The sequence below is a fragment of the Lampris incognitus genome, chromosome 16, assembly GCF_029633865.1.
Source record: "Lampris incognitus isolate fLamInc1 chromosome 16, fLamInc1.hap2, whole genome shotgun sequence".
Taxonomy (NCBI): Eukaryota; Metazoa; Chordata; class Actinopteri; order Lampriformes; family Lampridae; genus Lampris; species Lampris incognitus.
Genome location: NC_079226.1, coordinates 28,956,186 through 28,969,874, shown reverse-complemented (window position 1 = coordinate 28,969,874; position 13,689 = coordinate 28,956,186). Strand labels below are relative to the sequence as shown.

Sequence of the window (13,689 nt, the reverse complement as noted above, 5' to 3'; positions counted from 1 at the left end):
TTTGTATACATTTCTTCAATTGCTTGACTGTGAGTTCTTTGTGTCAGCACATTTCTATATCTATCTACGTCTGTCTATATATATATATATCAACACGGATACAGGAAAAAAGATTTTAATGCATAGCAGTACTGTCTCAAAGTATTACTTGACTCGGGATTATTTTGCTCCTTATTTGTTGAGCACTTTCCCTACCATTCAGTGTTTCTTTTAACAAAGTTATTATATAAAAAAATGTTTTTTAATATAACCCAGTAATTCAAGTAAATTCTTTGAGACAGTACGAGCCTGTTTCATGCCGTAAGCAATCATCAGCTGTATATATATATATATGGTAACACTTTATTTTAGGGGGTTGGAAATAACCTAGTAATTTCCTAGTAATAAGGTGGCAATTATCATGTAATTCTTAGAAATAATGTTGACATTACCTAGTAATGTCCTAGTATTAAGGTGGTAATTATCACATAATTTCTTAGAAATGTTGCAATTACCTTGTAATTTCCTAGTAATAAGGTGGTAGTTAACCCTAACCCAAATTACAAGGTAATTTCAACCTTATTTCTAAGAAATTACGTGATAATTACCACCTTATTACTAGGTAATTTCCCAATAATAAGGTGGTAGTTTTTACAGGTGATTTTACAGCTAACCTAACCCTAACCCAAATTACAAGTTAATTTCAACCTTATTTCTAAGTAATTACGTGATAATTACCACCTTATTACTAGGTAATTTCCCAGTAATAAGGTGGTAGTTTTTACAGGTAATTTTACAGCTAACCTAACCCTAACCCAAATTACAAGTTAATTTCAACCTTATTTCTAAGTAATTACGTGATAATTACCACCTTATTACTAGGTAATTTCCCAGTAATAAGGTGGTAGTTTTTACAGGTAATTTTACAGCTAACCTAACCCTAACCCAAATTACAAGGTAATTTCAACCTTATTTCTAAGAAATTATGTGATAATTACCATGTTATTACTGGGTAATTTCCAGCCCCCTAAAAAATAAAGTGTAACCACACATATATATATATGCTAATGCACATCTATGCACATACAGTTGATCTCATTGCAGACTGGAATAAAAAATCTGCTGAGCTCAACAGTGTGACCCCCCCCCCCTTTAAAAAGAACCCCATCAAAATTTGCATTTTGGTCGGGTGGAAAATTATAACAGCAGCATGCTTCGGGGATCTTCTGAAGCACATCCATCACAACAAGCCCCAGCTACAACATGACACACACTGCATATGGAAAAGCTTAGGAGAGCATGGCGTTCAACACCAACTCCACATGCACATAGCTTATCACTGGAAGGTTTCAGACTTTTATTGTGATCCATTTGAAAAAGGGTTTTACAAAAAGTAACATTCAAATTTTACACAAATTCTTAAAAAAAATCACTTAAAATAAGGTTTTGATACAACAGATTCCGTTAACTAAGTAATGGTTCCTATAAACAATGTGAAAATAAGATAATATACATGTAAATGAATTCTCCAAATATGGACAAACAGGAGAAAGATTACATCCTAAAAAAAAAAAAGAAGGCATGATTGTTTTCTTATTGAGTATAGTCTGACCAGATTTGCCAACAAGAGAAGCTTTTGTAAAAATCCCACGTCGTCCGGTTTCCATTTGGAATGTTCACCAAATCCACAGACTTGAACAGATTCCACATGGGTTCATTCATTGGTTGCATACGTTTCCCAGCGTCCTTCCATGTGTTTTAACATTGGTGCATCTTTGTCCCCCCCCCCCCCCCAACCACATGGAGTTAACAGTGACAAGAACCCTACGCGATTTCAGAGGTAATCTTCCCACATGTACTGAACCTACTACTGCCACCGACCACAAGGCTTACTTGTGAGGGACCCAGACTGGCGAGAGACACGGAAAAAACTCAAATGCAATGTGAATTAACAGCTAAATGTTTTTAGCAGGGAGGGACAAGAAAAAAAAAATTAAAATGAATAGGTTTAAGTTGGATAGCACAGCCGACGGTGTGCCTGTAAGGACTGGCGACCCGGGACATTCTATCAGACACACCAGGTACTGGAAGTAGTTGCCCCTTTTATCAAGAGCTGCTTGCATCTTTTCCCAACCCTAGGAAGGACTTAGGGTTGAAGAGAATTACCCCCTTCAATGTGAAGCGCTTTGGGTATCAAGAAAAGCGCTATATAAATGTAATGATTATTATTATTAGGGTGGAAAACTTTAGATCAACTTTAGATCAGTTAAGAGTAGCACTGGCGTCCTACTCCAACAACAAACCAACATTGACTAAATAGAGCAACATGGTATAACACAGACATGATTCTGCAGAGCTGGGCCACTGGGTTACTCCTGGATCCAATACAAAAAAAAAAAAAAACGTTCCGGTGGGTTTTGCAGTATGAATGGTCAGAATGGCTTTTAATCTGATTCTTTTTAACTACAATTTGCATTTCTTTTGTCTGGACAATAAAGGCAGGATTAATTTTAATTGTGGTGAACTGACATTTTTATTCATCTGTTTATGTGTTAAGGGGGGGTAACTGCAGCCTCGTGAATGTAAAGGAAACAATGACAAATCAGACCTTGCATTGCTGCTATTCAAGGTTTGTACATTTGCACAATTTTTGTGGTGGCAAGGCAAAAATCCTCCAGTCCACTGTTGATACCATGTTGCTTCAAACAAAGTTTTAAATTTTCTCAGACAACCGCTCAGAGCACATGAGCACAACTCTCCAGAGACCATGAATAAAAGTTGCCCATTCTAAAGACAAGACTTGTTCCTTTTCCCCTTCTTCCAAATACACCCATCATGTTCATCACCATTTGACAAACATATTTTTCTCAATACAGTTATCATCCACAAAGCTTAAAAAACACATGCACCTCCAGCATTTTATACAAGAGTATGATACAAAATAAGGCATTTTCATTGTGTTGAGTATTCATGTCGTGCTTGAGTGTCTATGCATGTTTTCCTGTGTTTGCGCGTGTGTACATAGCAACCACATTTCCATGTAAATTTTTTTTGCCCGCCTATAAAAAGACTGCAAAACAAACATAAAGTCATGATAACTCTTACTTAAAATATATATTTGTTATATATATTTATGTATATATTCATATGTAAAAAAAAAAAAAAAGTAAGAGAAAAGCCCAAGAGGTCCCTGTGATTGGCCAGTTTATAATAAGCCCCTCCTCCTCTCATTCCATGACCTCACCGGGTGCCACAGTGACCAGCTGCAAGGGGATCTCCTGATTGGCTACGAGGTCGTGGGTGGTGGTTGTCTGGAGGATGAGTGTGGTTCCGTCAGCGGTGATGATAGTGTCGCTAGACGGCGGAGACGAGGAGGCGGCTACTCCGCCTTTTTTATTCTGGTGAGTCTTTATGTGCTTGGCCAAGTGGTCGCTACGCATGAACCTCTTTGAACACTCTGTGCACACAAACTTCTTCTCTCCTGTTGGGACGAAAAACAAAAAACAAAGGATAAAGTGATGGGGGAGCACTCATGTGGCATTAAGCATTTGTGTGGACATACACTAAACAGTTCATGAACTTCTGCAATGATTTTCAATGGCTTTTCCATAACTCTTAGCTTAATTTCGATGAACAGAAAAAAAATTAAGAGTTGGCCCTGAAAAGGCGTTGTAAGACGATATATATGACGCGAAAGTCAGTTTATATTTCAAACACTATAGTATGAGTCACTCTATTCACTTTTTGCAAGCTATATTTTGTACTTGTCCATTTGCAGCCATTATATTGAAACTACACTTGCCTGTAATGCTGTTGACAAGCTAGGGAACTAACTGATAGGCAAGCTAGCCAGAGGAAAATGTTAGCATACTGAGACAAACTGTTGCACGTGCACGCTCACATGCATGCACGAAATTCCAAAGCTCAGCCACAATGGTTCCACTTGTTATTATTTTAATTGGTTAATCAAAATTGTCCCCCCCCCCCTTTTTTCCCCTCCCCAATTTTATCCGGCCAATTACCCCACTCTTTCGAGCTGCCCCGGCTGCTGCTCCACCCCCTCTGCTGATCCAGGGAGGGCTGCAGACTACCATGTCTCCTCCGATACATGTGGAGTCACCAGCTGCTTCTTTTCACCTGACAGTGAGCAGTTTCGCCAGGGGGAGGTCGCACATGGGAGGATCACGCTATTCCCCCCAGTTCCCCATCCCGCCTGAACAGGCGCCCTGACTGACCAGAGGAGGCGCAAGTGCAGTGACCAGGACACATACTCCTGCTTTCCACCCGAAGACACGGCCAATTGTGTCTGTAGGGATGCCCGACCAAGCCGGAGGTAACACAGGGATTCGAACTGGAGATCCCCGTGTTGGTAAGCAAAGGAATAGATCACTACGCTACTCCGAAACCCCAATCAATTTTTTTAAGACTCCATACTGCTTTAGTCAGATTTCCATGACTTTTCTAAAACTTTTAATAAAATTTTGATTTTACATATCTTTTCCAGGCATGGAAATAGTATTTTAAAATTCATTGACTGTTGAAGGTTTTTCATGACCATATGAACCCTGATGTGAATAATAATGACTATAACAGAATAGAACAAAACATCATTGCAATGGCAACAAGGGCCTCTTACTTTTTTTAAATGTTTGGAGAACAGTAAACGATTGTTACAAGGGCCAGGCCAGTAAGGTGTAGTACTGACAAAAAAACCTTTTTGGCTTTTCCCCCGACCGTTCTTCCCATTTTGTGTTTGACAACACACTGGTTTTGTCAGGGTGGAGACAAAAATTATATCGTTACATTTCCCTTTATTGTCTTACTACTGGCATGATTGTGGGTCCCATGTGACTGTTGACGCCCACTTAAAACATTCATTGAAAGACCTCCATTTTATTCCGCCACAGTATTATTGCAGAACAAAAATGAGAGCGATGAAGAAGGACAGGATTAGGAACGAGTGTACTAGAGGGACAGCTCAGGTTGGACAGTTTGGAGACAAAGCAAGAGAGGCAAGATTGAGATGGTTTGGACATGCGTGGACGAGAGATGCGGGGTATATTGGGAGAAGGATGCTGAATATGGAGCTGCGAGGGAAGAGGAAAGCCAAAGAGGAGGTTTATGGATGTGGTGAGGGAGGACATGCAGGTAGCTGGGGTGACAGAGGAAGATGCAGAGGACAGGAAGAGATGGAAACGGATGATCTGCCGTGGCGACCTCTAACGGGAGCAGCTGAAAGTAGTAGTAGAGATTATTGCAGAACAAATAAAAAGGAATGATATAAAATGAGCCATGCAGACAATAAAACAAAGCCAAGAGTAAAACATTAAAACAAAGACTAAGATTTTTGAAACTGTGAACTTAAAAAAAATAAAGTACTTTGAAGAGGTAATTTTGAAAACCAACTTGAGCTTCCATCAACTTGAGCTTCCATCTCACCTGTGTGCGTCCTCCTGTGTCTCTGGAGCTCATCGCTCCTGGTGAACCTCTTGCCGCAGAACATCCAGTTGCACACGAAGGGTCTCTCCCCGCTGTGCCAACGCAGGTGGGCTCGGAGGTGGGACGTCTTCCCGTAGACCTTCCCACAGCCTGGAATGTGGCAGATATGCTGCTTCTTCTTACCCATGCCGGAGCCTCTGTGATTTGGAGATGGTGACACCAATACAATCTCAGATAAGTCCCCTCAGTTGTAAGCAGCGTCATAATTACATCGAACTTAATTATGTGAAGGGTTATATGAAATAACAGATCAGCTGTGGCAACCCCAAACGGGAGCAGCCGAAAGTAGTAGTTATATGAAATAACAGAACATAAGCCCTCAAAAAATGGCCAATAAAGCTGAACAGAATAAAGGGGAAAAAATCATTATTTCTATCTTCAGGGTGCAACAAGGGTCTGGCCAAAGGTTCTAAGGAACACACCCTGACAATGAGTATTATTATTTGTACTGAGAAAATGGCATTTTTTCATCTTTTCTATTCAACACAGTCGAGAAAGTGACATTTCTTCGAGCCAAGGTTCCCACTCTTTTTAGAAAATCATTGTTCAGGACTTTAAGGATATCTTCAGGGGATTTTGCCTTTACCCCTTTTACACCAAGCTCTCGACCCACATTGGACGCATGTTGAGCACTGGTGCAAAAAGGGTTGCCCTGTGTCCAGCGACTCCTGTAGACGAATCACCTCGAGAAATGGGTCAGAACCACACGTGTAAAGCAGGTCGCTTGGTGAAAAAGGCTTGACATAGGTCAAGCGATTAACTAGCTCACACAGTGTGCAATATTATGACCGAGACTCCCAACAGCCACAGTGGAAGACAACAGAAATGTTCTTCTCCTCCTTAAATACTGCCGACCATGCCTGACCCGCTCTACCAGCTGTAGTACTCCTATGCCTATATCTATATCCTATGGTTATGTCTATATTTCAAATACTGTGTATGAGCCACTCTACTCTCAGTAACTTTTGCAAGCCATATTTTATACTTTTCCAGTTGAAGCCACTGATTGTTAGAACTGCACTTGCCCTGCATACTTTCAACAACATAGAGAGCTAATTGATGTGCTAGTCTGCAGAGGCACATGATGTAAGCCCCACCCTTCCAGCCAGTTACTTCTGTAAAAATTGGTCAATCGATCTTTAACACATTTGATGCTGCTTTAGTCAGATTTCCATGACTATTCCAAAACCATTGAAAAATTGTAATTTGTCTATAGCTTTTCCAGGGCCTCAAAATTGCATTTTTTTAAAACTGCTTTTCAGGTTTTTCACAACAGTATAAACATGGCTGCCCAAACTTCAAGCTCTAATGTGCAATCTCAGTGGCTAACAATATGGCTAAAAGTGGGGCTCTCAGCTAGAAATTACGCTACAAATATCTCAGCGAGTACAAATACCATGTCATGACATGAGTTTACGATTTTCCATGACCTAAATAATATTTCCAGGGACATCTGATCAATTCTATAATTTCCCACATTTTCCATGATTAGAAAACTAGACCATGAAATTCCAGGACATCTCAAAACCCTGGGTGTGAAAGAGTGTGTGCATGTGTGTGTGAAATTTGTGAGGCCCACCTTCCTCCCGATTCTTTGCAGTTGGGGCAGGTGCAGGCTACCCTGCGGAGCCTCTTGCCCTCCCCGCTGGGTGTGTCCATGTCCTCGTCCCCCATCTGAACCCGTAGATTGGACAGGTCACTGGGGTTCAGGGTGGAATCCCCACTCAGCTGCCACTCCTCAGAGTCTGGCTCCTCCTTTATCTGAATGTCTGAATTGGGGAGAACATGGGACACAGTGTGTGATGATGCAGACTTTGATTTATTGAATAGCAAAGAGAACCTACCAACTCCAAACTGTCAACTTTGCAGTGATGGGTGGGATCGTCCTTAGATCCATGGACATGTATTTTTTGGAAATATATACTTCAGTGGATTTCATGGCTCCTGATATACATTTGATTTGACTACAAAAAAAAAGACCATTTGGGCTTTTAATTTCACGACAATATTCCTTAAAGTAACAAAAACAATAAAAGGTTGATTGTAGCTTCATGGTTTTTGCTTAATCAAAATGCAAAGGGAGGTTGAGGAATTAATTGTGTGTGTTGTGTGTGTGTGTGTGTGTGTGTGTGTGTGTGTGTGTGTGTGTCTTCCATACCAGCTGGACTACCTCCATCTTCTCCCTGTGTGTAATGCCCTCCAGCCTGCGTAACGGAGTTGACAGTGACTGTTTGGAGGTTTGGCAAGCTAACCTGTCCAGCTTGCCCTAGAGGGAGGGTCTGGACTGGAGCCAGGGTCAGTTGCTGGGCCTGGCCTTGGCTCTGGGGCAGCTGGAGACCCTGGAGAGACTGAACACCCTGAACCTTGAGATAAAGAGACAAAGAAAATAAACACAAATGGCCCACACAGAATTCTGAGCATGGCACCTACATGGTCTCACACACACACTGAGTTGTGATCTGCACGTGACTAAAAAAAAAAAAACTAAATATACACTAAATAAGTAAAACTAAGAGGAGGCAGACAAAATCATGGAACGAGATAGAAACATGAAGCATGAAGAATAATAAAATCTCCTCCGGTGGTACCTGGAAGGTCTGCCATTGGATCTGTCCTGTGGCAGTGACAGTTTGCGCCTGGATGAGGAAAGTTCCTGGGTTGACCAGCTGGACGCTCTGGAGAGTCTGACCAGCTGCTGCCGCCAGGTCCTGACCCTGAGCCACCTGGGCCTGGCTGTCCCCAGACAGGTGCAGGATGGGGTGGGAGATAGTGGATGCATTCGAAGTTGACACCTACAGGACAGGAAATAAGTGTCTCGCCAAAGCCTTCTACTCCAGTATCCAAGCCAATTTTCAAGTTCTGTTTTTTTTTTTTTTTTTTTGCCTCCAGGTAAGTTTTCACATATGAGGAATTTTAATTGGTAGAACACTCGATACAAAGACCACAAAAGACAAAACCATGACATTAACCACGACTACAGTGTGAAAAAAGAACTTAAGTTGTAACACATGTTTAAGATGGAAACTACAAAGAGCCTCTAAGATTCTACGTGCATGCTGAAACTTGTTTAGTGGCAAAAAGGATCGTTACATAAGATCCTGTGTTTTGTTCATTTTATAAGGGCTTTAAGGAGGTAGATATTTTACTGCAAATGAGGCAATGCAGCTATCATTACACTTAGGCCTGACAACCACAACAACACATGTGCCACAGCTGTGTCGCACAAAGTGTTCTGACCTGGATTTGTTGCAGGTGGTTGTGGGAGTTGTAGTTTTCTGAGGAGGGATCAGAGATGCCAGCCGACACAGCTGTCGCTTGGGTGAGAACACCAGTGCCATCGATGGTCTCTGGAAGTTGAGAGGAAGTGGACGAGGAAGTGGTGGTAGTTGGCACATAGAGCTCTGGGTTAGTGTTAGCATCGCTCACTGTCACTAGTGGCTGTTTGGCAGCATCCTCCTGACCCTGACTCTCCAACGTTTGGCCACCCATAATCAGCTGACCATCAGCAGTTAACCCTGTCACGCCCGTTGCTATAGTCTGAGCACCCGATAGCCCTAGTGACTCTAGATCCACGCTGTTTATGGGAACAAAGGTTATGTTGCCAGGCAGCCCCACCGGTACTGTGCCAGTGTACGCTGAACCCCCAGCCAATGAGACGCCTTGGATGGACTGCACTTGCCCTGTCTGCGTTAGAAGGTCCGTGGTTGTTGTGGTGGCAACACTGATTCCGAGGCTGCCCTGGCCGCCATCAGGTATGAGCTGGATCTGAGCCGTGCCATCATCCAACCCCTGCGCTGAGAAACCTGCAAGTGTCCCATCTGCATTTTGGATCTGGGGGATAACCTTGAGGAAGGGGGGTGAAAGTTGAAATCAAACATCAAAACATCAAACATCATATCAAACATTTCTTAAGTATAATCCATGTGCACAAACATATCTTCTTCTACCTGGTACTGAATGCCGGACACTCCATTGGCTGAGGCCTCATTCCCAGATGCTGTAACATAGATGGGCTGGTTGGGAATACTTCCAATTGGAAGCACATACTGCCCGTTGGACGTAACGATTCCCGAGTTAGGAATCTGAACGACTCCATGATCTTCCTTCCCAGTCGAGACCGGAGTCAACACCTCCCATCGATCTGGGCCCGTAAGCTGAATGGCTGACATGTCTGTTGTCTGAGAATTACATTAAGTAGCATCAGTGAGAACCGATAATATCTCCTCAGTCCCAAGACGGTAATTCATCAACGGTGAAGACATCCCCCTTTGAGATGTGATCAAAAGGAAAGGTACGTCTGTCTGTTTGAATGAGTTTAACACCCATTAGATTCAGATACATTGTTGGCATGATAAAGAGTAAAATATGGCAAGACAGGAAAGTGCAAGCAGATTTTAAAGGTAAATACTCCATGCCTCAACAAGACATTATTAGCAAGCTACACCACCAAGCAGCACCCTCCCTCATCTGGATGGAAATTATCGAAGGGGTGTGTGGGGGATGGGCGAATTACTGTGTAAGTAAACGCAACTGTTTCCATGATCGACCTTATCTCAAACTAGGTTTATGCGTCGGAGGCATCCTCACAACCCCAAGGTACACCGGCTATCTTTCAGCGAACCGACCCAAGTGACTGACTTCAGCGTCCTACCCACTATGGGCGGGTTTTAAAGGGGTAAAGTGGGTGGCCGTTATTGAGGGGAACACAGGAAGTATACGGCTTTCACCCCACGCATCAAATGTTTTAAAACGTGTGAACTTCATCATCTTAAAAAACATCCTGCAATCATGGGTGGGAGAAAGCGAAAAGACGAGCTAAAATGTCGGATACCTGTGTTTCCGCTCCGCCGCCGTGCTGCAGAAACTCGCTTTGACTGCTGTCCACGTCCGCGGACGCCATTTCTTCTTGTCTCAAAGGCTGCTCTGGCGCTAGCAGGGAGAGAGAGGGGGGAAACTGAGCGAAACTCAGCAATCTTCGACTCTTGCCCCCCAGAAAAGCTCGCAAAACATCCCCACTCTTCGGTCCAAAAGGGGTTGACCGCGAAACTTAACTTTGCAGCGAAGATTCAGGGGCAATTTTGGCTCAGATCGAATGTTTACTTTGTTGACTCCGCGGCTAACCAGTTAGCTAGTTGGCTAACCATATCTTGCTAGCACTCGGGCTCCAAGCGAAAGATTAAAAGACGCAGCTTTGCAATAGGTTACAGAAACTCACCGATTAGTTTTACGCTTCGATGCGTAAAATGTTACGTACCAGTCATAGCGTGAATGGTAGTAATCGGAAGATTATCTGATCAACTAAACTCCGAACATGATTATTTTATCAAAGGCGGGCTAGTGTTGATCGGTGAATTCGGGTCGATTTTTTTTTCTATTTTGATTGACGGTGCGGGAAACACAAAAAGGTGGGACTAACAAGCTTGACCGTAGAATTTGCATCACATTACAGGAAGTCCCGCCGTTCTTCTCTAAAGTGATTGGTTGGTCGTCAGGTTGAGGCAGAAATCTATGGCCAACCAAAATGTCAGTCGTTTTTATACAATGAGCGTTTCCTGTTTGTTGTTGGACCAGTCGAAGATGGAATGCAGTTCAATCTTAGTGGATTTTAGTTGAGTCGATGGACTTTCGGCATTAGGAGAAGTACTTAAGCCAAAAATGTTGATACTGCTCGTTTTTCCTGAAAATAAAAGAATCAGATTGCTAGTTAAAACTGAATTACTGTTTTCATTGAGGATTCAGACTTAGATATCGCTAAAAATACACTTTATCCTCAGGAAAGAAATGTGCAATATCAACTAAAGACACCATTAACGTTACATACACCGAATTGTATTAGATGATCAAAATCAAAGGAATGGTTTGGACTTGAAGCCCATATTTGAAAAAAAACTACAGATTTAATACGTGGTTACAGACAGATTTGTCTTTAAATGGAGGTTTACTATAAAAAGCACAAGTATTTCAAGGTTTGTGTTGTTTAAGCTTCTGTCTTCGGTGTTCCAGAAAATTAGAGTTGGTCCAGATACTCTAAAATCTTGTTTGAAGAGAGAAAAAAAAGCTTTATTTAAAGACATCGAGTGATATGTAAAAAAAAAAAACTGATAGCATAGGTGAATGAGCTCAATATTTTTTTTAAGTGAAATTAATCATTTAACATATTAAAAACAGACAATACATGGACCATGTTTCAGAATTATATTTAGGTGGTATTCGTTTCATACTAAAATTCAACTTTTCTGTTGATAAAATCCCTTTTAAATTGGAAGATTTTCTTAATCAGGCACTTTTTTTGCTTGATTGCCACATAACTTTTCACCCCGTTATTTTATTTGGAATAACGAAAATGTCATTTACAAAAGATATTATTTTCTATTAGGCATAGTTTGATTATGGAATCCTAACACTCAATTACTTTGTGCTCAAGGTTTATTATCACACACAGAATTCATTGAAACAATTAACGTTCCTATAGCACCCTCTGCCATTACTTGCAGTTCCCTGGAAGATTGTCCCCCTACTAAGGAACTCTTAATGATCTTATTAATGAAGTAATCCTAGACGACTATGTGTTGGAGATTTGCTGGGAATGTTTGAACTTATTCAAGGGGAGAGAACTTGGTCAATAACATATGTGTTATTGATAAAAAGAACAGCATTCAGGAAGTATTTTTTAAGACGCATGTATTTGAAAGATTTATCATGTAAATAGAAAATACCCGAGTTTTAGGGATTATCAAAAGAAACCCCCACCCTTTATTCCCCACTGTATGAAAGCCTACTGTTGAACATTTTGGACAGATGTATCTGATTTTCTGATCAGAAAATTTGGATCTTTGTGTCAAAAAACAAACTGATGTTTTCTTTCAAAGGAGATACTATTGATAGTAATGTGAATTTTATCATTTCATCATTCAAACATTCATCCTAATGGGAAAGTATTGTATTCACAAGGAGTAATAGCCTAGACTTAAGGCAGACTTAGTAAACTTAAGCAATACAGTACTATTTTAAGCTATATATGAAATAAAAAAGAATAGGGACAGAACTATTGTTTCTATATAATTTATTGTAATTTTAACCCTGGCGTTAGGTATATATTTGTTGCTTCAAATCTATTTTTTCCCCACACTTAGTAACACTCACCGGCTCTTTTGGTCTTGAGCAGTAGTCTGGCATCTGTTAACAGTTACGATAAGAAGGTTTCAGAACAAGCACATAGGGAATGTGCGAAGCTTTAGTGTAAACAAAAGGTACTCTAAAAATGTCCACGAGGGATGATTGGAGTGAAGTAAGTGTAGAATGAATGGGGATCAACAGGCAAATTTCACAAACCACCAACATTTTTGGGAGTTATCTTTCTATATTTGCTTGTTTCTATATATATAGGCTTTATTCATACTAGATATGCATTTAGAAATTCAACTGAATTGTCATTTATAGAAAATGGAGCTTAATTCTTTTATTCTATGTGTGACATCGTATCACAAACGTAAAAGTTGAAATATTGGTTTTGATTGTGTCCTGTTTAACCAATATGGCCAATCAGTGGCCAATCAGCCTCACAGATACAGTGGGGTGGTGGGGTTTTGGTATGGGCAGTTCATATCGGAGGGAGAAAGAACTACTACTTTCAGCTGTTCCCCTTAGGGGTCGCCACAGCAGATAGTCAGTTTCCATGTCTTTCTGTCTTCTACAGCTTCCTCTGTCATGCCAGCCACCTTCATGTTCTCCCTCACCACATCCATAAACCCCCTCTTTGGCCATCCACTTTTCCTTTTCCCTGGCAGCTCTATATTCAGCATCCTTCTCCCAATATACCCAGCATCTCTCCTCCACACATGTCCAAGCCATCTCAATCTTGCCTCTGTTGCTTTGTCTCCAAACTGTCCAACCTGAGCTGTCCCTCTAATATACTCATTCCTTATCCTGTCCCTCGTCACTCCCAATGAAAATCTTTGCATCTTCAACTGCCACCTCCAGCTCCTCCTCCTGTCTCTTCGTCATTGCCACTGTCTCCAAACCATACAACATAACTAGTCTCACTAAACCTTACCTTTCACTCTTGCTGGTACCCTTCTATCACAAATCACTCCCACCACTCTTCTCCACCCACGCCACCTTGCCTGCGCTCGTCTTCACCGCCCATCCACACTCTCCATTACGTTGAACCCAAGTATTTAAGCTCATGTCTTCGTCACCTCTACTCCTTGC

At 41.5% G+C, this 13,689-nt stretch overlaps 1 protein-coding gene across 1 annotated transcript; it reads right to left on the bottom strand.

Moving 5' to 3' along the window:
- Positions 1–2,951: 2,951 nt before the first annotated feature.
- Positions 2,952–11,140, bottom strand: LOC130126383 (transcription factor Sp3-like). Its single transcript, XM_056295869.1, has 8 exons — positions 10,310–11,140; positions 9,426–9,656; positions 8,716–9,321; positions 8,067–8,270; positions 7,637–7,841; positions 7,058–7,247; positions 5,419–5,615; positions 2,952–3,460 (listed from the first exon to the last, which is right to left on the bottom strand). The coding sequence occupies exons 1-8, from the start codon at positions 10,376–10,378 to the stop codon at positions 3,207–3,209; spliced, it is 1,956 nt and encodes a 651-aa protein (XP_056151844.1). The 5' UTR covers positions 10,379–11,140; the 3' UTR covers positions 2,952–3,206.
- Positions 11,141–13,689: the final 2,549 nt, after the last annotated feature.

Excerpts from the sequence above, each read along its gene's own strand:
- LOC130126383 (XM_056295869.1), bottom strand. The coding sequence starts at position 10,378 with ATGGCGTCCGCGGACGTGGACAGCAGTCAAAGCGAGTTTCTGCAGCAC. Across the intron at positions 9,657-10,309 it reads GCGGCGGAGCGGAAACACAG|ACAACAGACATGTCAGCCAT; the intron begins GTATCCGACATT and ends TGTAATTCTCAG. Across the intron at positions 7,842-8,066 it reads TCCAATGGCAGACCTTCCAG|GTTCAGGGTGTTCAGTCTCT; the intron begins GTACCACCGGAG and ends CTTTATCTCAAG.